The 23128-nt window shown below is 35.6% G+C and overlaps 2 protein-coding genes across 2 annotated transcripts; both read left to right on the forward strand.

Annotated features, from left to right (window-relative positions):
* The first annotated feature begins 6182 nt into the window (after nucleotides 1–6182).
* On the forward strand, nucleotides 6183–12234 carry LOC107826270 (putative galacturonosyltransferase 13). Its single transcript, XM_016653233.2, has 6 exons — nucleotides 6183–6986; nucleotides 7994–8049; nucleotides 8177–8332; nucleotides 8560–9150; nucleotides 10517–10819; nucleotides 11278–12234. The coding sequence occupies exons 1-6, from the start codon at nucleotides 6758–6760 to the stop codon at nucleotides 11557–11559; spliced, it is 1617 nt and encodes a 538-aa protein (XP_016508719.2). The 5' UTR covers nucleotides 6183–6757; the 3' UTR covers nucleotides 11560–12234.
* A 1378-nt stretch (nucleotides 12235–13612) lies between these two features.
* On the forward strand, nucleotides 13613–16630 carry LOC107826271 (membrane-anchored ubiquitin-fold protein 2). The gene is made up of 5 exons (XM_016653234.2): nucleotides 13613–13967; nucleotides 14369–14663; nucleotides 15727–15891; nucleotides 16102–16186; nucleotides 16271–16630. Exons 2-4 carry the CDS (start codon nucleotides 14531–14533, stop codon nucleotides 16155–16157), a joined length of 354 nt encoding a protein of 117 aa, XP_016508720.1. The 5' UTR covers nucleotides 13613–13967; nucleotides 14369–14530; the 3' UTR covers nucleotides 16158–16186; nucleotides 16271–16630.
* The last annotated feature ends 6498 nt before the right edge of the window (nucleotides 16631–23128 follow it).

The following is a 23128-nucleotide window of genomic DNA, read 5'->3' on the forward strand; positions in this document are numbered from 1 at the left end:
CCAGTTGTGAAAATGACCTCAATACGCACGGTGCTGGGATTAGCAGCAAGCCTCAACCTGGAGGTTGAGCAGATGGATGTAAAAACCGCCTTCCTACATGGTGATTTGGAAGAGGAGATATACATGGAGCAACCAGACGGTTTCCAGCAAAAGGGGAAAGAGGACTGCGTTTGTAGATTGAGGAAAAGCCTCTATGGCTTAAAACAGGCACCAAGGCAGTGGTACAAGAAGTTCGAGTCGGTGATGGGGCAACACGGCTACAAGAAGACAACTTCAGACCATTGTGTGTTCGCTCAGAAGTTTTCTGACGATGATTTCATCATCCTATTGCTCTATGTGGATGATATGTTGATTGTTGGCCGGAATGTTTCCAGAATTAATAGCTTAAAAGAACAACTAAGCAAGTTCTTCGCCATGAAAGACTTGGGGCCAGCAAAACAGATCCTTGGGATGGGGATTATGCGAGACCGAGAAGCCAAGAAGTTATGGTTGTCTCAGGAGAAGTACATCGAGAAGGTACTTCAACGGTTCAACATGGAGAAAACTAAAGCAGTTAGCTGTCCTCTTGCTAACCACTTTAGATTGAGCACCAAGCAAAGCCCGTCAACAGATGATGAGAGAAGAAAGATGGAGCGGATTCCATATGCTTCAGCAGTAGGAAGTTTGATGTATGCCATGGTTTGTACACGGCCAGATATCGCTCACGCTGTAGGAGTGGTAAGTAGATTTCTTTCTAATCCAGGTAAGGAACATTGGGATGCTGTTAAGTGGATTCTCAGGTATCTTCGAGGAACCTCCAAACTATGCTTATGTTTTGGAGAAGACAACCCTGTGTTGGTTGGCTATACTGATGCAGATATGGCCGGAGATGTTGATTCTAGAAAATCAACTTCAGGATACTTGATTAACTTTTCAGGGGGAGCTGTGTCATGGCAATCAAAGTTGCAAAAATGTGTTGCATTATCAACTACTGAAGCTGAATTCATCGCAGCAACGGAGGCTTGCAAAGAATTGATATGGATGAAGAAGTTCTTAACTGAACTTGGATTTTCGCAAGACGGTTATCAGTTATTTTGTGATAGTCAAAGTGCTATCCACCTTGCGAAGAATGCCTCATTCCATTCCAGATCCAAACATATTGATGTGAGATATAATTGGATCAGGGATGTGTTGGAGAAGAGGATGTTGCGGCTTGAAAAGATCCATACAGACGAAAATGGATCGGACATGTTGACCAAGACTTTACCGAAAGGGAAGTTTGAGTTCTGTAGAGAAGCTGCAGGGATAGTGGATCCACCATATAGTTGGAAGGGGGAGAATTGTTAGTTTTTCCAACAATTATGGTGATGTATGGGAGAGGTAAGCAATGATGCAACTCTCCTTAGTGAGATAAGCAATGATGCAATGAGTGGTAGGTGAGATGGGAATATTGCAAATTGATCCTTCTTGGTAGGTGAGATTTGCACTTTTGGTCCCTATCTCAAAACTATAAATACCCCCTTCCATTTCATTGTATAACACACCAAAAAAAATATATCAAAACTTAAGAAGAAAGAGTTTGAGAGGGAGAGAGATGTATTTCCTTTAGGAATGTTTCCTAACAGGGGAGTGACAAAATAGTGAGTAGAAATACTAGTCGGGTATTTTTCGGGAAACACTTTTGTGTGCGCCACTATTTTGGGTAGAGCTCAGGAATTGTTGTACCTCCAAATTATTGGGGAAGTCTCTCTTTGTATGCCTGCTAAATGTTTTAGTGGAAGTTGGTGTCGGATTTGTGGACGTAGCCTAAACGTTTTAGGTGAACCACGTTAAATATTGTGTCATTTATTTTTGGTTTCGTTGATCATTTATTTTATTCCGCTGTGCAGTAGTGTTTAGTGCCACCGGGTCCTAACACAAGTGTCCAATAATTATAGTACTAGTTTGTTAGGAAGACAGTTGTAGCTAGCTGAACATCCTTATTTATCCTGATAAATGTATTTGGAGGAATCTATCAATGAAATCAGAATTTGCTTAATTTTCTTCGTTTATATTTTTCTTTCTCCCAACAATCCAAATTGGTAGCCCAGGTGCTACACTCTGCTGCTTATGACCTCCTCGATTTTGCTATTTTAATTAAAAATCTGCAGTGCTCCTCGTATCAGCTCGATGTTTAATTGTTAGGTTGATTGGTTTTATACAATCTGTCAATCACTGTTCATGCTGAGTTTGAAGCTGGTTGAAATCACCATTTAACTTTAAGAATTCACATAGCTCGAGTCACTAATCACTATGGCAAGAAAAGGTTGAATCTATTGAGTGAGATTGTGATACCTGTTGGAGCAGAATCGGAAGTCCAAGAATTTGTATATTCATTTATTTTTAATGTATGATCCTTGCTTTTGTTTTATATAAGAAAAAAAGTGTGCTACATGTAAGACAGGCCATGCTTAGGCTTTTTTCTGATTTTTTGGTGCTGATTCAACCGTGCTTAGGTGACCTCGAAGAAGTATTCTTGGCCGTAACCATGCTACTTTAGAGCCCGAAAATAGAGCAGCAACATCTCTGCATCAGCATGAATAGACAAAGTAATCGACTTTTTTCATAACTTTGTGTCACTAGCATCCTTGTGGAAGAACCATGTGCCTGTCATTATTTAACACAATAATGGGATTATTCTGTTTATGCTGTTCCCACATGTTACTATGCCGTAGTGGGAGGAGTTCAAAGACACTTCCATGTTAGGAATTAATGGATGGTTTAGAGAGAGGCGGAGGCAAAGTAGCCGCACCGTGTTCATCTTAACTCATGATTTTAAAAATATAACGGATTCAATGTTAAGAATTTTAAAGATTGAATCAATAAAAGTTTAAATTCTGGATCCGCTTTTGGTTGCAGATGTTTTTAAACAATTGTTCCTATTAACGTTAAAGAAAGCTTGCTTATTGCTACTGCTTTTTTACTATTCACAAAATATCCATAATCACGAGCAGTGCTACCTAATAAAGTAGACAAAGTTAACTCTATGCAAGCTTAGATTTTGCATTTAGATCGCAAAAACTAAACCTATGACAAGAATTTGCTTGTCAGAATAGGTGTTGACTCGCTATTTGTCCATGTTTTGTGGATTGTTCTACTTTTAAGTTTCCCCTTTTAGGACCATGTTTATAGCATGTGGATAAGTGGGACTTGTTGGTCCTCTACTTATGTTAATGTTGCACTTGTCTTGTAGCTTTTCGTCAAGTAGTTGTGATCCTAAGTTATGCAACAAGGGCTAAGCAGCAGAAGAAACAAAACAGTTTAACCAATCAATGTTTTGCGCTTGCCATATACTGTAATTACAGAAATAAATATTACACGAAAATAATAATTATTTAATCTTTAACCATGATTGTTATAACATTTGTAAATTACAGACGAACCTATATTCTATTGTGTACACTCGAGGGCGGAGCTATATAAAGTGCCGAGAGCGATTTGGTCGAACCTAGTAGTTTTGATTTGAATCTTGTATTTGTTTTAATTTTTTTATTGAATATGTATACAGGGGCGGATCCAGAGAAAAGGATATGGGTTCCCGTGAACCCAGTAACTTTTGCATAAACCATGTATTTGTACTAAAAATTTATTAAAAGTATAAGAATATTTAGGTTGGAACCCAGTTCGTTGGTCCAGCTATCATGTAGATTAACTTGAGATTGTTGTAGGAACCCATAAGCTTAAAATTCTAGATCCGCCTCTATATATATAAATTAGTAATTTAAAACCCAACAACTTAATTTTATAAAATATTTTTACATTAGTCATAAGTTAGAAAATGATAAAAGATCCTCAAGATGCCGCTTAGCGCTGCATTATTGACATAAAGATTGCCGACACAAAAATTCAATGGCATGAGTCCTATTAATGCATCGTGCCTTACACGACTAATTCTTCTTCTACGTTCAAGGTTGCATCCCTGATTAGTATAGAATGGACAAATGACATATAAATATATTTAAATATAATTGTCCTAAGAATAATTAAAAAAAAATAATCTAGATATATTCGTGATAAACGTAATGCTCTATTTTATATGACTATTATATGATCATTTTTCTTTATTTGCATATTTAATTTTGATGTGTGTGATCACTTGATTCTTAGCAACTGTTGTTTAAATACTTCAATTTCGTTGTTATTTTATATTTACAAGCCAAGATTTATTTATCCTCATATAGCTTTTCAGATTTTGAGATATTGTATTATCGACAATTCTTAAACAATAAACGAAACAGACCTTTGTTTAATTAAGTTTTTTCTTGAGTTCCCGTCTATAATAATGATTTTTTTTAGAAGTTATTTGCCTATTCTGTTTAGTTATAGAGATTTTGATTTAGGCTTGAAATAGTACATGAATTTAAGTTAGATAAAAGAAAGGTAATAAATTGCATGTACAATTGGAGAGATTCTTTCATGTTAAAATAATTCAATAGATCAAAATTGAATTGTCCGTCCTCTCAATTCTTGCTAGACATGCATTGATCTTATGGAAAGTTTATCCGTAATTCTAGTAGCTAGATTGCAGTTATATATTTACTATGGGCGGAGTCGGTCCTTCAATTCGGCTGAACCCATTAGCTTTGGTTCAACACTTACATTTGTCTTAAGAAATTTATTGAATGTGTATAAATTATTAATTTAGAATACGGTAATTTAAAATAATAAAATTTCGAACCCATAAACCTCAAACTCTGACTCCGCCTCTAAATTATTTACATGCCAATAATTTTTTAAAAGAAAATTCACGAAAACAAAAAGAGCGAACAATTAAAAAAAATTAAAAAACTGATTTAGTTTCGATTTTCAAGAAAATTAAATTAAACCGAAATATAAACACCCCATCAATTGAAAAGTAAATACGAGTATAGGCATTCGAGAAAAGAAAAAGAATAATAATTAACATATACTCGATGTACGTAGAATTTAGTATGCTTTGCCAATCATTTCCTTAGCTTAGTGCCTCGTATTATTCAGATCCACATGAAAAAAGCGAAAAAGCGAGCACCAGTACTAATAAAAAGGTTAATAGGCCCCATCTGAGCAAAACTCACTTATTGTGTTAGTACGATAACTTTTTTTTTGTGTATCGTACAATTTACACTAGTTATATGGTTTTTTTTTTGTTTCACAAATTTGTGGATCTTAATCTTACACTTCTGAGCCCACAAAAATTTGAGTTTACAAAACTGTGAGACAAAAAAGTTGTATCAATACAATTAGTGTCAGTTGTATGAGATACAAAACAAATTTTTTAGTGTTACTACTATTATCGTAGAGACTAGAGACGATAGTAGTTACTACTAGTTAACTTGTTGCATATTTGTTAAATCAGTAGAGACTATATTGATTTACCAATTTTTTTAAAACGTATATTTATAGTAATAACGGAAAATGGCCAAATATACCTCTGTACTATTAGAAAAGGTTTAAAGTATCTTTCGTTATACTTTAAGTCAAATATGCCCCTATCGTCCTATTATTTGTTCAAATATACTCCTTTTCCGTTAAATTTGTCTAAATGAATATTTATTCTTACGTGCATAATATTTAATGAGTTGGATGTCATATTGCTTGTCACCTCAGCGCCCCTAACCCAGTTTACCCTCTCCCCCTTCTATTTTTGCCACCACTAAAATTTTCTTCCCTTCACAATTGGCACTATCATGAAAAATATTATATTTCAAATTATAGTCTTTTATATATAGATTAGGAGTGCTGAAGTCATCTCATCAAATATCAGTGTCACGCAGGATTTGATGTCCACTCTGGATAAACTTAATAAAAGATGTGTATATTTGAACAAATAATATTACGACATGAATATATTTGAACCCAAAGCATAACGAATTAAATCATATTATAAAAAAAAATTAAAGTGATCATAATATACTCCATCCCATAATTTTAGGACAAGTCCATTTAAACACCATCAGCAACCCAATGCTACTCTCTCTCTCTCTCTCTCTCCAGCTCAGCATATTCTCTATCTTAGATTTTCACTCAGCATTTTCTCTCTCTAGCCCACACGGTTTTGACTCAAAATATACACGTTATTTCCAATTTTTATTCTCACTTTTTTGTTACTCACTAAATTCGAGTCACTATTTCATTTTCTCAGCTGAAAAATTGAATTAATAATAATAATAATAATAATAATAATCAATTTTAGAAAGGAAGAACATATGCAACACAACACACGTACTCTTTCTCTCTCTTTGTGTAAAAGCTTTTCCATTTATTTTTTTCTCTCTCTATATTCAATCTTCCGATCTCAGGAAGAGAATACCAAATCCTCTTCCTTCAACGTTACAACAATTTCCCAAACCCAAATTTGTTTTAAATTTATTTCATTCGATTGATTAATTGATTCCATACAAAAAAAAAATTAATAGATACATACCTTAACATATCCAGATTCATTGCACGCACATTCATACACACACATTTGTGTAGTTTTGTGGGAGTTTGGAGGCAGAGCTGAAATTTTGATAATATCCAAATGCATTGGTCTCGGAAGAGACCAGTTTCGATATCATTTGATTGCTGTGTTGTTGGATCTGATGGTGAGAAAAAGAATTTTTTATTTAGATTGTTTAGGAATTTCCAAAGAGAATAATATTAAAAATTTTAATCCAACAAGCCCTAGGGGGGGCAGAGTTTTGGTGGATTGGAATTGGGATTGGGTAGTGAGGGGTGCAGAGAAAGTTACGGTGGAGAAGCAGGGAGGGAGGAAGAGATGCAGCTGCACTTCTCACCTAGCATGAGAAGTATAACAATATCGAGCAGCAGCAATAGTGGAAATGGAGGGTATGTTGGGGATTTGATGAAGATCAAGGTCGCAGCTCGCCACTTCTCCTACCGAACGCTTTTTCATACCATTCTTATCTTAGCTTTCTTGTTGCCCTTTGTCTTCATTCTCACTGCTCTTGTTACCCTTGAAGGTGTCAACAAGTGCTCCTCTTTTGGTACGTTTTTTCTCTTCCCTTTATTTTCATTTAATTATTAATCTATAAGATACTTCCCGGATCCTGATGTGTTTCTATGCAATTACTTAATTCTTTTGCTTGATGTTGCAATGTTGGTGGTTTGTTTTGCGGAATGATATTGGTTATCTTAGATGTTTTTTGAATTGAATTGGAATTTATTATTTTTCGCTCTAATTAGAAATGTCATTGGAGTTGTTTTTATATCTAGGATTGGGTGGGATTAGGGGAAAGTTAAAGCTGAACTTACTTTTTTTTTTCATTAACTTGCTCAAGGATTTGAATTTGTTGACAAATACTCCTTGAAAAGGAGAAGGGATAGATCGATACATGATTTTGCAATGGTTACATATTAGTTTAATTTTACTCTACCCTGCTCCACCATTCATATTAAGGAGTCGTTTATGCACTTTTGGTCCACATTAGGAAGCAAAGTGTGGATTGAGTCCGGACTGTAGATGTCTGAGTGCATGGTGTTTTATGGGAGGGGGAGGGGGATGAAATTGCTTAGTGTTGTTTCTAGTAATTTGCACGTATGGTAATTAGTAAGTGCTTCTCATTTATGTAGCTTACTACTATTTATCTTAAGTATGTAACCAATGCGTATACTCGAGTCTGGTTAACGTTTGTTTCTTATGCGTGTTGCATTAAGTATCCTGAATAACAAGTTCCAGTTGGATCACGTGTTATGATCACATCTGTGAGTTGTTATTGGATGCCTTCTAATGTTATTTTTTTGTTCCACGGAATGAAAAGGAAGCTTTTCTTGGCGGGACCTTTTACGATTTGTGGGTGGGGGAATTTTTGAAGTACCAGTGTGCCAAGAACCCTGTTTGGCAGTGTTGGTCTTGGTTATGATGCTCCTAGTTAATGTTTCCTTTTGTCACCCAATCTTACTTCAAATGGTTATGAGGGTTCCATTTCAATATTTTTTATCCTTCCATTTTTCTTGCACAATATCATTTCATTTTCTTCTCCTTGGTATTCAGATTGTTTAGGTAGAAGATTAGGACCAAAGCTTCTTGGACGAACTGATGATTCAGGAGTAAGTAAATTTCATTCTACATTGTTTGTTGCTGTTGTTGCATTCCAATCTGTTGCAAAGTTTTTACGTGGAATTCTGTTTCTTAACCCAACTCTATGTCATTGCTTCTCTGTTGCTCTTTAAGCAGAGGCTGGTCAAGGATTTTGTTAAGATCCTCAATCAAGTGAACTCTGAGGAAGTGCCTGCTGGTTTGAAACTCCCAGAGTCATTTAATCAACTTGTTGTTGAAATGAAAAACAACAAGTACAGCACAAAAGAATTTGCTTTGATGCTAAAGGGAATGGTATGTACCCGTAAATCTTCTCTAGCTTTCTTTCAAGACATATTTACTTGGTGTGTGCATGTCCACTAGCCTTATTTTGCTCTTGCCTTTCTGTTGGGCATTCTACACTCGCGCCAGGGATTAGGTTGAGTTACTTCCTGACCCCCACTTTGGTTGTTAGTGTGCACAGGCGCAGAAAGATATAGTCCTTCTTAGCTCAACTTTGTGTTGAATTTGCTATTTTGCAGATGGAGAAATCTGAAAGGGATATTAGGGAATCAAAATTTGCAGAGCTGATGAATAAACACTTTGCTGCAAGTGCAATTCCTAAAGGCATTCACTGTCTTTCGCTGCGGTTGACTGATGAGTACTCCTCAAATGCTCATGCACGCAGACAGTTGCCGTCACCAGAGCTACTCCCTCTACTATCTGACAATTCATTGCATCACTTTGTAGTGTCCACTGATAACATCTTGGCTGCCTCAGTTGTTGTTAATTCTGCTCTGCAGTCATCTCTGAAGCCTGAAAAGATTGTTTTCCATGTTATCACTGATAAGAAAACATATGCTGGCATGCACTCATGGTTTGCTTTGAATCCTGTCACTCCTGCTCTTGTGGAGGTTAAAGGTGTTCATCAGTTTGACTGGTTGACAAGAGAAAATGTTCCAGTGCTTGAAGCAGTTGAGAGCCATCATGGTATTCGGAAATACTACCATGGAAATCATGTTACGGGTGCCAATCTCAGTGACACAACTCCGCGATCTTTTGCTTCCAAATTGCAGGCTCGAAGTCCAAAGTATATATCTTTGCTCAATCATCTTCGCATATATTTGCCTGAGGTACCTCTTTCTCATATCCTGTAAACTGTCTTCTGTTTCTCTTAAGTATGTTTTGGAGGGTGCAATTCCAATGTCTTTTCTACTTCCATTCCTCTCTCAGGCACATGGACATTCTTGTAGTCTATTGAAGTAATGCCTGGCGAGAAAAAGTTTCCATTATATAAATAGAGTCAATCAGTAGGGTTAAGCATGTGAATGAGAAACTTTGGATAGCTTAAGGAACATGCACAAGGCCTAGTTTAGTGAATGTTCTTATGCATTACTGTTCTAAACCTAAAATAAGTTGATCAAATTTCTCATGATATGAAATTTTGCCAATTTTATATGACATCGAGACTTCTTGCTTAAAATGTTGTGTAGGCATATATATAAGCAGAGCCTATAGGTTTGAGTGTTCCAATGCTTATGCAGATAGTATTTCTTCATTTTGCTAAAGCCTAAGATTTTTTTTCCGCTCCAGAGATCATTTGCTTTACACATAACAAGTTGCTCATAGTCCCCGGGATTGTTCTGGGGTGGGAGATTGTAGTAATCTTGGTTCTCCAAGAATCTTATTCGCTGATAGATTTCAGCCTCATTCTCTAAGAGAAAAACTTTAATTCTCGACAGGGAAGCCCTATAAAATTCTTCTTTGTTGTTGTTGTCATAAAATATCATTCTTCGTTCCGTCGTCGATCTTCCAATTTCTTCCGGTATGCTGCTCCGTCAGCAAGGAGCGAAAGAACCAAGTTTTCTGTGGTGATGTCAGAATTTGCACCTATAAATGGAATAGCCAACTCTTCTTTGTGACTGTCCTGAACCACATTGGCCAGTCAAAGTTCCAATATCATCTTTCCATCCAAGACGAGACCCTAGCAACCCAGATTCTTATATAGTTCTCTAATTACTCTTTATGGAGAGTGAATCACAATTTTAATCAGATTTTGCTTTTGTTATTATCTTCTTCTTGTTCTGATAATATTGAAATGCCAAACTCGCCAATACTCCGAGTTTGGCATCCCCAAGCACTTCTTTCTTTTCAGTAAGAATTTATGCAACAATACTTTTTGGTTTCCTTTTCTTTACTCCCAACAATACTTGGAGCAACACTAAAGTTATCTCCATGTGACCTACATGCCACGGGTTCGAGTCGTGGAATCAGCCGTTGATACTTGTATCAGGGTAGGCTGCCTGCCCCTTGGGGTGCGGCTCTTTCTCGGACCCTGCGTGGATGCGGGATGCTTTGTGCACTGAACTGCCTTTTTTTTGTTTGTAGTTTTCCCCTTTAGATCTTACATGTAATTCGCTCCCCTGTCCTGCAATTGTGTGGATATCCACTCACTTTTCAAATAGCAATGTGAGATTTCTCTGGTGTTGTACTTTGCAGCTCTTCCCAAACCTTGACAAAGTGGTTTTCTTAGATGATGATGTTGTAATTCAGCAAGATTTATCTCCCTTGTGGGACATTGACCTACATGGTAAGGTCAATGGAGCAGTTGAGACTTGTAAAGGTGAAGATAAGTGGGTGATGTCTAAGCGATTCAGAAATTACTTCAATTTTTCTCATCCTCTAATAGCAAAGCATTTGAACCCTGATGACTGTGCATGGGCTTATGGGATGAATATCTTCGATTTGCGTGCATGGAGAAAGAAGAACATTACGGATACTTATCATGCATGGCTTAAAGAGGTATGCAGATCTCTTATGCTTTGTGATTTAACAGAAGAATCTTTAGTTATAAATAAATAAATAAATAAAAAAGAATCCTCGGTCATCTGAGTTCCAGCATCGATGTGATAGATTTTTGATCTTGCTAGAGCGTTGTAATTCTTCTGCCAATCCTGTTTGTGTCTGTCTCTTAGTTGCCCACTTTGTTGCTCATATAGCCTTTTCTATTGACATGTTCGTCTAGGAGGACTGAGTTTGTCTTAAACTTCAGTATTTCTACTACTTAGTTTTATGTAATTATGATGCTACTTTTATTTCCCGTTTGTGACATAAAAATATAGTGATTAAGGATTTGAATTCATACATTTTTCAGGTCAAAGGTTCTTCATTTGCTATTGCTGTTCTAATTATTAAAGATTTGATCTCATCAAATATCTCTAGATTCTGAGTAGATATTGTTAAACTTTTAATCATTGTAGAACCTGAAGTCAAACTTGACAATGTGGAAGCTTGGAACGCTACCTCCTGCTTTGATTGCATTCAAGGGTCATGTTCTCCCAATTGAACCGTCGTGGCACATGCTTGGCTTGGGCTATCAGAATAAGACCAATGTCAATAATGTGAAGAAGGCTGCCGTAATCCATTACAACGGCCAGGCTAAACCTTGGCTTGAGATAGGCTTTGAGCATCTCCGTCCTTTTTGGACCAAGTTCGTTAACAGCTCCAACGATTTTATCAGGAATTGCCACATATTGGAGTAGTCAATGGTTTCAACGACAACACAGGAGAATTTTAAAAGCCACAGGCTTTGCAAACTTTCTTTGGTGCTAGGGAACTTCAAATCCAGATAACAAGGAGATTCTGACACTTGGCTAATTGCCCGGATATATTCAGGTTATCAGATCTGTTGCTTTGAGTCCTACAAAGGAGAACCTGCATCTCTAGCATGGGCATGAGATTCATTCTTTCAGTCTGTAAAATAGAGGTTGGTCGCCTAATAATATTGGTTGGACAAAGGACAATAGTTTTGGCCTCTTATCTGGGGTCTAGCCTACCCTTAATTATATTATTGCTTAAGAGGTAATGACGGGGCGTCCAGGAAAATGCTCATTATTGCCATCAGTGATACAAGTTGGTGCATTGCAAGAAAAAAAGCTACGCGCTGGCCCTGTTTAGAGGCTCCCGCATTGCCTCCATTTAGCCATAGAGATGATTCTTTTAACCTATAAATTTCATTTTCCCTTGTTAGTTTTGTTGTCATTACTCCACGTTTCTACCGTTTCTTGATTCAATCATCTTGGTCATATTAGACTGTAGGCTATGGAAATTTGGTTCACATAGTTGGGAAACTCCCCTGCTTATTATTTTTGTACTTGTTTTGTATGATTCATGAATCATGATATACAATTGATATGTGCAGATTCTTTTTAAGAAAAGTTTTCCACTCTTACCTTTTTGCTTCAGTTAACGTGGGTTGGCAAGTTGGCATGTCTTGAGGTTTGATATTTCAAGACATTTCATTTGCATATATGTCCTCAAGGGAGTTGATTACTAGCAGGTAATAATCGACATACAGATTGAGGATCACTATTTTAATCCCGTGAACTAATAGTGTGTAGCCTCATTAAACTGTACTGCTAGTATTATAATTATTTGCTCTATTATTGTATTATTTAACTTTAAATATTCTGTTATTGATCATGTTTGTGTTCGTGAGAGGAATTGTAATACCTGTCAATTCTACTCCAATAAGCAACGCGTTTTGTACACGGATGAAAAATCTTTTTTTCATGAAAAAATGACGTTATATAACCGCTCTCAAAATAATAGCTGAAATTTATATATATATATATATATTATATTAAAAAATTATACAAATTTTATATATTTTTTCGGCTATTGAATATAAATAATTTCTAACGCGGGCTAAAAATGAAAAAAACCTGTTCTTTTTTAATAAATTCTTAAGGTGAGATTAGCTCGTAAACAGTGATAAGGAAAGATTAGAAAATGAAGGGCATTATCCTAATCATCGGATATGATTAATTAGTGAAACCAAAATTTGGGGGAAAAAGGTTTTAATGTAGTTATTATGGGTTTGATAAGTAACAGTGAGAATCACTAGGTGGTCAAAGTAGAAATTGATAAATAAATCCTGCCGAGGAAAGTAATATGCTACTAATCTCATATGGTGCATCGTACCAGCATTGTTTTTGTGTAGCCATGTTTCGTAACTTTGAATATTAAATAAACTAAATTAGATAAGAATCCCTCTAAAAGTACTCAAAGGATAAAAAGAAGCAATAAAGATTTCTATGTAAAGAAAGGTTTTAGAAAATAACCAATTTCCAGTTCAACTAAAACAGAACTTGTTGGTCAAAGATGTCGACGATCTCCATTTCCGTATTCACCTTCATCCCCCACTTTTTACCGAGGGAGACATACTTCGACAGGACTTCCACTTCATCCTCGCTCACCTCATTTGCAAATGGATCTTGGAATGTAAGCTTCTCGTTTGATACATTCTCGGGCGACACCTCATGATAACAAGTAAGTTTGTACGGACTATTTCTTTTATTTACTACCTTCGTCTATTACAAGTATCAAATAAGTTTATTTATTAATGCTTGATTTATTTTGTCTCAAAATTACATCAATTTCATTGACAAGACAAGTAGGTCATACCCTTAAATTACCAATTACACATATTAACTTACCTTTTAAAAACAAAAAGTGAGAATAATTGTACTAATAATAATAAAGAGAAAACAAAAAAGGGGAAAGTTCCAAGAAGAAAAGATGTCGATAATTCCATAGAGTGAGGAAGAGAAGGCGAAGGGAACAAAGAAGAGAATTACTTCATTGACCGAAGATGTAGAGAGAGAGAGAAGAAGAAGACTTTGAAAACTCCGAAACTGCCGATTTTTCTTCATCTTCTCCCTCTTCTTTTCCCCCCCACCACTTTCCTTTTCTTTTTCTTCTTATTAATAAAAAATATTATTTTATTTTCTTATTTTAAATTCTTAATGCATTACACGTATTACCTACCCTTTCTTTTTCTTCTTACCTAGAATAGTTTTGTAGCTCTCTCTTGCCTTGAGAGGAAAATCATATGAAATTAATTTGTTGGTTAAAAAGAGGACAGTTTCCAGATCAGTTTTTCCTATCAGTAAGTACAATCATGCATAAATTTTCTTCTTTTTTTTCGTAAAAGATCCAATCTTTTTTTTACAGAATTATAACTTTGATGATTACTTGATTAATCCAGTCTGTCGTTTGAGTAGATATTGTAACTATTTTCTATTTTTAAATGCTTATTTGACTTTTGAGGTGCTTAAATTTAGTGATTAATTGGTTATTTTTACCTCACAGTATTGATTATTGAATTTCTTTTGTTGGTTGCATAGCATATTGTTGTTTAAATTCTATTTTGATTCTGTTTTTTCTCTTCTTGATATTCTAATCTAAGCAAGTTTTATGATTTATTTAATTTTGCTTGCTTTTATGTATATATTGTCAATATTGACATCTGATAGTCTCTTGTGAATTTATAATTTGTTTTTTCTGAAGATTTAAGGCTGGGATTTGGAAGTTTGATGAGATCCATAAAGTGTCAAGAACCAAAGACTAAATTCTTTGGTCCTGCGAGCTCCTGCAATTGTGTTAATTAAGGCTGAACAGCTTTTAGTGAGATTCCTTGTGTTGGGGTTTGTTTTGTAATTTGGAACAAGGATGTCTGCAGTTCAAGATCAACTGGAGATCAAGTTTAGATTGATTGATGGAACAGACATTGGTCCGAGGAGTTTTTCTGCGGCTACAAGCGTAGCAACTTTAAAGGAGAACATCCTTGCTCAGTGGCCTAAAGGTTAGTTTAGTCTTTCAATAACTGTTAATTGTGTGTGAGTTTTTCAATTACTCAAGATTTCTATTGGATGCTTGATTGCTCTGAGAACCATAATTGTGGTTGTTGAGACTCCAAAATTACTTTGGAGCTTTCAGATAATTGATATCAATTGCCTAGATTGTCATAGGCTATGATCTGTAGTGTTCTTATGTTAGATATCCAGCTCTTTCGATAGTTCCTTTACTTATGCCCCTATAGAGAAATTTTGTTGGGACTTTGAATAAAAGAAATTTTTACATGTGTGTTATTCAGATAGCTTTAATCAACAGTGGCGTACTTCCTCTTGAGATTGTTCTAGGCTTCTCTAAAGAGATAGTATTAGTTAAGAAAGTTGACATAGTAGTCTCTGATTGTTCAGATGACATGAACCTCTGGCTAATCAAGCCTTTCAAGTTCAAATAGTCTGAGCACGTTCATGTCTTTCATTTAAAACCAACATTTTCAAAGCACCAAGTTCCGATGGCAGTATGATCATTCATATCGTTTAGAATGATATATTACATTCACACTGTGCTAACTACATCAAAACCTTGACTGAACTTTAAGCTTTGCACAGTTCACCAGAGCAATTATAGAGTAAATCCTGATTCTCAGCTTTAGAGAGGACTTCAAAAGCATTAAGCTGCAATACAACAACATACCCCGTGTAATCCAATATAGTGGGGTGTGGGGAGGGTAGTGTGTACGTAGACCTTACTCTTACCTTGTGGAGATAGAAAGGCTGTTTCCAATAGACACTCGGCTCAGGAAAGCATAAGCACAACATTAATGAATAGAAAAACAACAAGAAGCAACAGCAATTAAGCTGCAATGCAATCTAAAATGGCAAAGAAAAATCTAGCAATTTAGAAATTGAGCAATTTTCTCAAATTGCATTTTATATTATTAAGATAATCTGCCTGAATGTTGTGCACGTTTGTCTTTTTTGTCAAAGAATATCTGCTATCATCTATTCTTGGATGATTTCCGGGTTCAATCTTGATTTTCAAGTCATGTTTCCTGAAACGTATATCGTATTTAACAGAGAAGGATAATGGTCCGCGGACAGTAAAAGATGTCAAGTTAATCAGCGCTGGAAGAATACTGGAAAATAACAGAACAGTGGGTGAGTGCAGAAGCCCATTATGTGATATTCCAGGAGGAGTTACGACCATGCATGTGGTTGTTCAACCACCAGCACAAGAGAAAGGTCAGCTTAAATTGACTAAACATATCAATAGGCATCTACATGAATCGAAACTGAAAGCAGTATTTACATTGAATTTTCTATAGTATGTTTGATTCATTTTGTTCTTTCCTGTGTCTTTTGCCATTTTCCTTTCTAGGATACGTGTTCTTTTGTTGTCTCGATGTTTCTGAACTAATGTTTGTTGCTTGAATTGAACCACTGGTTTAACAGAGAAAAAAGCATCAGATGACATGAAGCAGAATAAGTGCCTCTGTGTTATACTATGATATGCAGTTTCAACAGAGGGCTACGCTAGGTAGGTGCTAGTTTTTCTGTTTTGTTTTTGTCACTGACAGATATCAAATTCTGTAAACCGACTTTTTGGACCCTCTACTTTCAGATAACTGGTGGTTGTTAATGATACTGAAATTGGTGATTAGTGACAAACATGAGTTGTTGGCATGACGTCCATTCTCAAGATCGTGTATGGTCTGGTCTCATTTTCTTTTGTATTTGCTGCTTTTTTATAAAGTGCTTGATGGGCGCAAAGTCCATTCTGCATTGATTGAAAATTTGTGTTTCTGTCAGGTATACCATTTCATCATATCTGTAGGACTCTGTTGTCTGTACAAAATACAAATTAACTCGTTCGTGAAATTCATAAATCTTGAATATCTTCTTACCTTGGTCGATGTAATATAGATACGAAAAAGGATTTGGAATATATTGCATTTGAAATCCAAGGATTTCTCTACTCCAGCATCTGTATTCTCAGCTGTACGCGACTTAATATTGCAGTTTTTTTTTCTTCCAGTTTTTTCAAAGACACCTTCCATTTGTTCCTTTTGCTCCCAATTTGGCCGCCACAATCAGCTAGTGGGTCATTTGTCATATTCTCTGGTCGCTGATCTCTATAATGTGGATATTCTTGGACATATGTATGTGTGTATATATTATGTAAGGGGAGCCTTGGCGTAACTGGTAAAGTTGTTGTCATGTAACCAGAAGGTCACGGGTTTAAGCCGTGAAAACAATCTCTTGCAGAAATGCAGGGTAAGCTGCGTACCATAGACCCTTGTGGTCCGCCCTTCCTCGCACAAGCGGGGATCTTTGTTCACCGGACTGCGTTATATATATGGATCGCAGCTGAAAGCAATGTTAGTGAATTCGTTGAACCTGCTCTTGTTCTAGGTTTGTCTCTGGTTATGGTTGTGTTTTAGAAGGCTAGAGTTGACTACTCTTCGTTCAGAAAATGAACCAAACTTTGGACTTACTACATTCTTGCTATATATACGTACATTATCATGCAAGAATATTGCAATTTTGGACAGGTGAGAAAGGTCTAAATGGATAGCGTATAGTTATAAAAAGCTACAATTCAATTTGCAATTAAACTACTCCATTATTCTTGGAAATCTTCTGTTAAGAGGAAACGACTCATCCATTCGATAACTTCTTTCTTTATGAAATCAAAATGTGAAAAAGTTTTATTATAAACTAGTAGAATTGTCCGCGCTTCGCACGGTCATAAAAAACCTCGTCAAATTTACGAACTTCTTTTTCTAATACTCAAATATTAAAAAAAGTATTACTTCAAACAAAAGGAGATAGATAACATTAGGGGTGTACAAAGGAAACCGACAAACCGCACTAACCCGATAATCCGAATTAAACCGGAAAAAAATCCGACCATAATTAGTTTGGTTTGGTTTTAACTAAAGAAAGTCAAACCTATATCAAACCAACCCAACATTACATATATAGAAATTTAGATATATTTAATATATAAATATACTTATTGTGACGTAATTTATAAATATTTCTTAAAAAATTTCATAATTTTATCTTTTAAGGTATTATTTCGAAGTTGGACTTAGAACTTTTGAATGTTCCAATAAGTTTTATAGCCATTAATATTATTAAATTAAATAATGCTAACAAAAGTCCAAACCAAAATCAAATCAATACTGATGCTAACAAAAGACATTCAATTCAATACTACGAAAGGGAATACATTGAATATTAATTTTTTATTTTGCAATAATTTAAATAAAAATGCATAACCTATTTTTATTTTTTCTTTAGTGTTTAGTTATGTAATTAATACTCCCTTATTAGTCTACTTATTTTAGTATGACTTAGTACACCCAAGACACAACTGATTTGATTTGATAATTGTAAAATCCGAACCAACCTGACCTATGTTCACCCAAGAAACATCCAACCTCAAAAAAGACGTTCCATTAAATTTCTAGGAGAAGCACCATCTACTCTGAAGTGAAAGCAAAGGCATTGGTGACCATAAACATGAACATATGATTTAAAGAACATCATAAATTACAATAATATTAATTGGAACCAAAGTTTCGCAGCCTTAGATAAGACCAAGAATTTCAGCAAAAAAAGAAGGATAAGACCATGTTGATGAAAATTTGGAATAACGTAACAGGTAAATAAAAGAATGAAGTAGCTGTAATAGGTTATTTATTAAGAGTAATTTGCATTTCTTTCTTGACCGGACAGAAGTATCATAAATATCCCATTTGATACAAATAATTTATCAATCTTTCCTAGTATAGCCATAGTCCCAGATGCCTCCAAACAACAATAAAATTACCATTATTACAGACTCCATCAAGCAACAATAATTATAGAATAAAGTTTTAAGTATAATGAAAATAATTTAGCGTCAGCACATACATTAGTGTAGGAGAATTCTAGGGGTTTTTACTTTTGGGGGAAATGGATGTTTCTTAAACATGAATGGAATGAAAATGGCAAAAAGAATAGCATAATAATTTATTAACAGACCAGTAGTTGAAAAATCTTATCAGGGATATGAAAGATTGGAGAAGACTTTTATATTACAATATTTTGTAGGGAAAGGGACAAAAAAATTGAGGAAACTACGAAATTTTATCCATACGATCCTCAGCAACACTGGTACGAAGGCTTAAAATTGTTTCCACTGATAGCCCATGACTTCATCACTGCTCTAAGTACGTTGCTATTGGTGAGTTTAAATAATTGTGACTAATAATGGAGAATTTTAATTGCTGGGCACAATGTTTTTCTCAACCCTGCAGGTTATCATTGGAATTTTAGCACTAGTTCAAATGCAAAAGGAAAACAAAGAAGAGAATATAGAAATCAAGGCATATCATAAAGAAAAAGAAGATAAATAGATTGCATATACTAAACAACTAAAATGTCTCCAAATCTTTTACAAAATCTCATCAATAGATTCAACGAAAAAACAACACTTCACAGTAAAAATATTCTAAAAAAAGTTAAATATAGAAGCAAACAGAAGACAACAACAAAAAAAAAGGAAGATAAACTAATGGTGTAGTATAAATCCCAATCTCTTTCCCACAACTTAGCTCTAATCCCATCTCTATGTTGGCTTCTCTGGATTAGGAATTTCCTTGAATATAATATATATTTTTGTTTAATTTCTTCCTACTAAAATGTGAGGATCTTAAAATCACAAAACACAATATCATATATAAAACAAAGCACTATCATTAATTTGAAAAGTGCAGCATTATGATAGAAGCTCAAAGGAAAAACTACTATTGTACGACTGAATTGTTGGTTTCTGCTATCTTCTTACTTGCTGTATTTGTAAATTGTAATTCTGGAGAAAAGAAAGTTAGCGTATAAACGTAAATATAAATAAAACAGTAATTAATTTGAGCTCACTAAATTTACAGTGTTTCTTTAAGGAATTTAATCCTATCCTAGTACCCAAGGTTATGGATTATTTCCTCCCACGATAGAACGAATTACACACTGGTGTAGCGGTACTTCAAACCCCAGCGTTTCAGCGAACACAAAGTTCGATAGCAAATCACACTTACGGTTGCTTTGTTTGTAGTTTTAAAATAATGCACAACAAAGGAGGAGAACTCAGAAGTCGAATGAAAATTCTAAGAGGAAGGAAAGCAATTTATAGCCGATGTTGAGTTCTTACTGAAGAGGATATCAGTAGTTGTGTAAACTGAAGAGGAACGATTTTTTTCTGTGTCTTCAACAAGCTGCTTACACCATCTATTTATAGTGCAGTTAGCTGCTAAACACGGACCCGCTGCCACTCATTTAGTGGAGCACTTGGCCATGGTGGACGGAGCACCAGGCTGCTAACTAATGGAGCAATCACTTGCTATTATGGAGCAAACATTTGGCAATGGTGGGAGACGCATTAGCCTGCTGGAACAAATCCACGGATTGAAACATATCTGTTACAAACACGGATACTATTACGTTAATATTACTATTAACAAATAAATTTGGTCCAAAAAAATTAATCAATCAATCGATCATTTGACCAAATCCAAATCCAAATCCGAAGTCGTAGCCGAAACGAGCGAGCGACGACACGAGGCTTGCCTTCTTCTTAACTCTTTAAGAGCTACAAGAAGAGTAATTGTATATATACCCACCAAAATCCTTTTCCTCTTCCAATATGGGACAATGTTTCAAGAGAGGGAAACTTAAAATTTTACTCAAAATTTTCATTTTCCATCCATTTCCCATTCACCCTCTTTTAAGACTTTTCTATCTTAAAATCCTCAACAATCCCCCATATGAATGGGGAATGGCTATATCACGGAAGTATGCATGAAAAATTTGTGTGATTTGCAAGCAAGGATTAATTGCATCTGGATAAGTAGGTTCCCCTTTGAACTTTCCATAGTGAACTTATGTCGGATATACTCGGTCAATCGGTCAATCGGTAGATTTGATATCTTTGAACCGTCGAACTTTAGTGTATACCTAGACAACCATAAGTTACACAATCAGCCCTTAACCGTCTTTGGTCCTCATTGTTGTGTTCGTTTCAGCCATGAACACTGCCTGGCTTCATAAGTGCGTAGAGAATTGGCCTTACAAAATTCTCCTTGAAGCGGCTTCATGTCATCCCGTAGATACACTATTTGATATACCCCGTATCAAATTTAGAAATTATTAAAAAGCCTTAATGCTTTATCCTTGGTACTGAACATTGTCTCATCACGAGAATGGGCCAAATTTTTTGTTGACAATGTTGAACCGTCATTAATGACTTTGTTTGATCTCCTTGAACCTAGATCTTGGGATCTTCAGTCTTCTAGGTAGAGTTACCGCCACAATGACTTGTTCTCGGCCATAGTCTCATTCCCCTCGATGATTTCTCAACTACCTCTCTAGTTAGGCCTTTTGTAAGTGGATCCGACACATTATCACTTGACCTTACATAGTCAATCGTGATAATTCCTCTAGAGAGTAGTTGCCTAACGGTTTTATGTCTTCGTCGTATATGACGAGATTTACCGTTATACATAACGCTCCCAGCCTTCCAATTGCCGTCTGGCTATCACAATGTATGCATATTAGTGCCAACAGTTTGGGCCAAAATGGAATGTCTTCCAAGAAATTCCGGAGCCATTCAGCTTCTTCACCGGTTTTATCTAAGGCTATGAACTCAGCCTCTATTGTAGAGAGGGCAATACAAGTTTGTTTGGACGACTTCCAAGATACCGCTCCTCCACCAATAGTGAATACATATCCACTTGTGGACTTCGAATCAGTTGAACCGATGATCCAATTTGCATCACAATATCCTTCAATCACTGCAGGATATTTACTGTAGTACAAATCAACGTTTTGGGTATGTCCTAAATATCCCAAAACTCGTTTTATTGTCATCCAATGAGATTGACCTGGATTGCTCGCGTATCGACTCAGTTTACTTATAGCACAAGCTATATCTGGTCGTGCACAATTCATGATGTACATTAAGTATCCCAACACACGAGCATAATCCAATTGTGATATGCTTTGACCTTTGTTCTTTGCTAATGCAAGACTCACGTTAATTGGAGTCTTTGCAACTTTAAAGCCTAAGTGCTTGAATTTTTCAAGTACTGTCTTAATATAATGAGATTGTGACAATGCCAGACCTTGAGGAGTCTTTTGGATCTTAATCCCCAGAATTAAATCCGCAACTCCCAAGTCCTTCATATCAAACTTGCTAGTTAGCATACGCTTAGTCGCATTTATGTTGGCAATGTCATTACTCATTATCAGCATATCATCCACATATAGGCAAACAATGATTATGTGATTTGGAACATTTTTAATATACACACATTTTATCACATTCATTTATCTTAAAACCATTTGACAACATTGTTTGGTCAAATTTCGCATGCCATTGTTTGAGTGCTTGTTTTAGTCCATAGAGAGACTTAACAAGTCTACATACCTTCTTTTCTTTACCTGGAACCACAAACCCTTCAGGTTGTTCCATGTAGATTTCTTCCTCCAAATCTCCATTTAAGAAGGTTGTCTTTACGTTCATTTGATGAATTTCAAGACCATAAACTGCAGCTAAAACTACTAGCATTCGTATGGACGTAATTCTCGTCACTGGAGAATATGTATCAATGTAGTCAAGACATTCTCGTTGTCTATACCCTTTGACAACAAGTCTTGTCTTATATTTATCAATAGTGCCATCATCTTTCATTTTTCTTTTAAAAATCTATTTATAACCCAAAGGTTTATTTCCAGGAGGAAGATCAACCAATTCCCATATATGGTTGTTCAATATGGATTCTATTTCACTATTGACTGCCTCTTTCCAGAATAATGATTCCAAAGAAGACATAGCTTCTTTAAATGTTCGAGGCTCATTTTCCAATAAGAAAGTCACAAAATCTGGTCCAAACGAAGTAGACGTTCTTTGACGTTTACTACGTCTTGGATCCTCCTGATTAAATGTACTTTCTTTTGTTTCTTCCCGAGGTCGTTTATATCCTTTACAAATCGACTCACATTCCTTTTTATACGGATATATATTTTCAAAGAACTCAGCATTATCTGATTCTATAATCGTATTATTATGAATGTCGGGATTTTCTGATTTATGAACCAGAAATTGATATGCTTTACTATTGGTCGCATATCGTATGAAAACACAATCAACTGTTTCCGGTCCTATTTTTACCCTTTTGGGTTTAGGAACTTGCACTTTTACCAAACACCCCCACACTTTCAAATAATTCAAGCTAGGCTTCCTTCCTTTCCATTTTTCATATGGAATGGATTGTGTTTTGCTATGGGGTACTCGATTTAGTATCCGGTTAGCCGTAAGAATGGCTTCCCCCCACAAGTTCGGTGGCAAACCAGAACTTATCAACAATACGTTCATCATCTCTTTAATGAACGATTCTTTCTTTCCGCAATCCTATTGGATTAGGGCGTGTAAGGG

The sequence above is a fragment of the Nicotiana tabacum genome, chromosome 3 (assembly GCF_000715075.1).
Source record: "Nicotiana tabacum cultivar K326 chromosome 3, ASM71507v2, whole genome shotgun sequence".
NCBI classification, from domain to species: Eukaryota; Viridiplantae; Streptophyta; class Magnoliopsida; order Solanales; family Solanaceae; genus Nicotiana; species Nicotiana tabacum.

What these genes read in the sequence shown, in the direction of transcription:
- LOC107826271 (XM_016653234.2), top strand. Translation starts at nt 14,531, where the DNA reads ATGTCTGCAGTTCAAGATCAACTGGAGATCAAGTTTAGATTGATTGAT. An exon ending in CCTTGCTCAGTGGCCTAAAG is followed by an intron (nt 14,664 to 15,726) that starts GTTAGTTTAGTC and finishes CGTATTTAACAG; the next exon opens with AGAAGGATAATGGTCCGCGG. An exon ending in ACCACCAGCACAAGAGAAAG is followed by an intron (nt 15,892 to 16,101) that starts GTCAGCTTAAAT and finishes CTGGTTTAACAG; the next exon opens with AGAAAAAAGCATCAGATGAC.
- LOC107826270 (XM_016653233.2), top strand. Translation starts at nt 6,758, where the DNA reads ATGCAGCTGCACTTCTCACCTAGCATGAGAAGTATAACAATATCGAGC. An exon ending in CAACAAGTGCTCCTCTTTTG is followed by an intron (nt 6,987 to 7,993) that starts GTACGTTTTTTC and finishes CTTGGTATTCAG; the next exon opens with ATTGTTTAGGTAGAAGATTA. An exon ending in CTTTGATGCTAAAGGGAATG is followed by an intron (nt 8,333 to 8,559) that starts GTATGTACCCGT and finishes GCTATTTTGCAG; the next exon opens with ATGGAGAAATCTGAAAGGGA.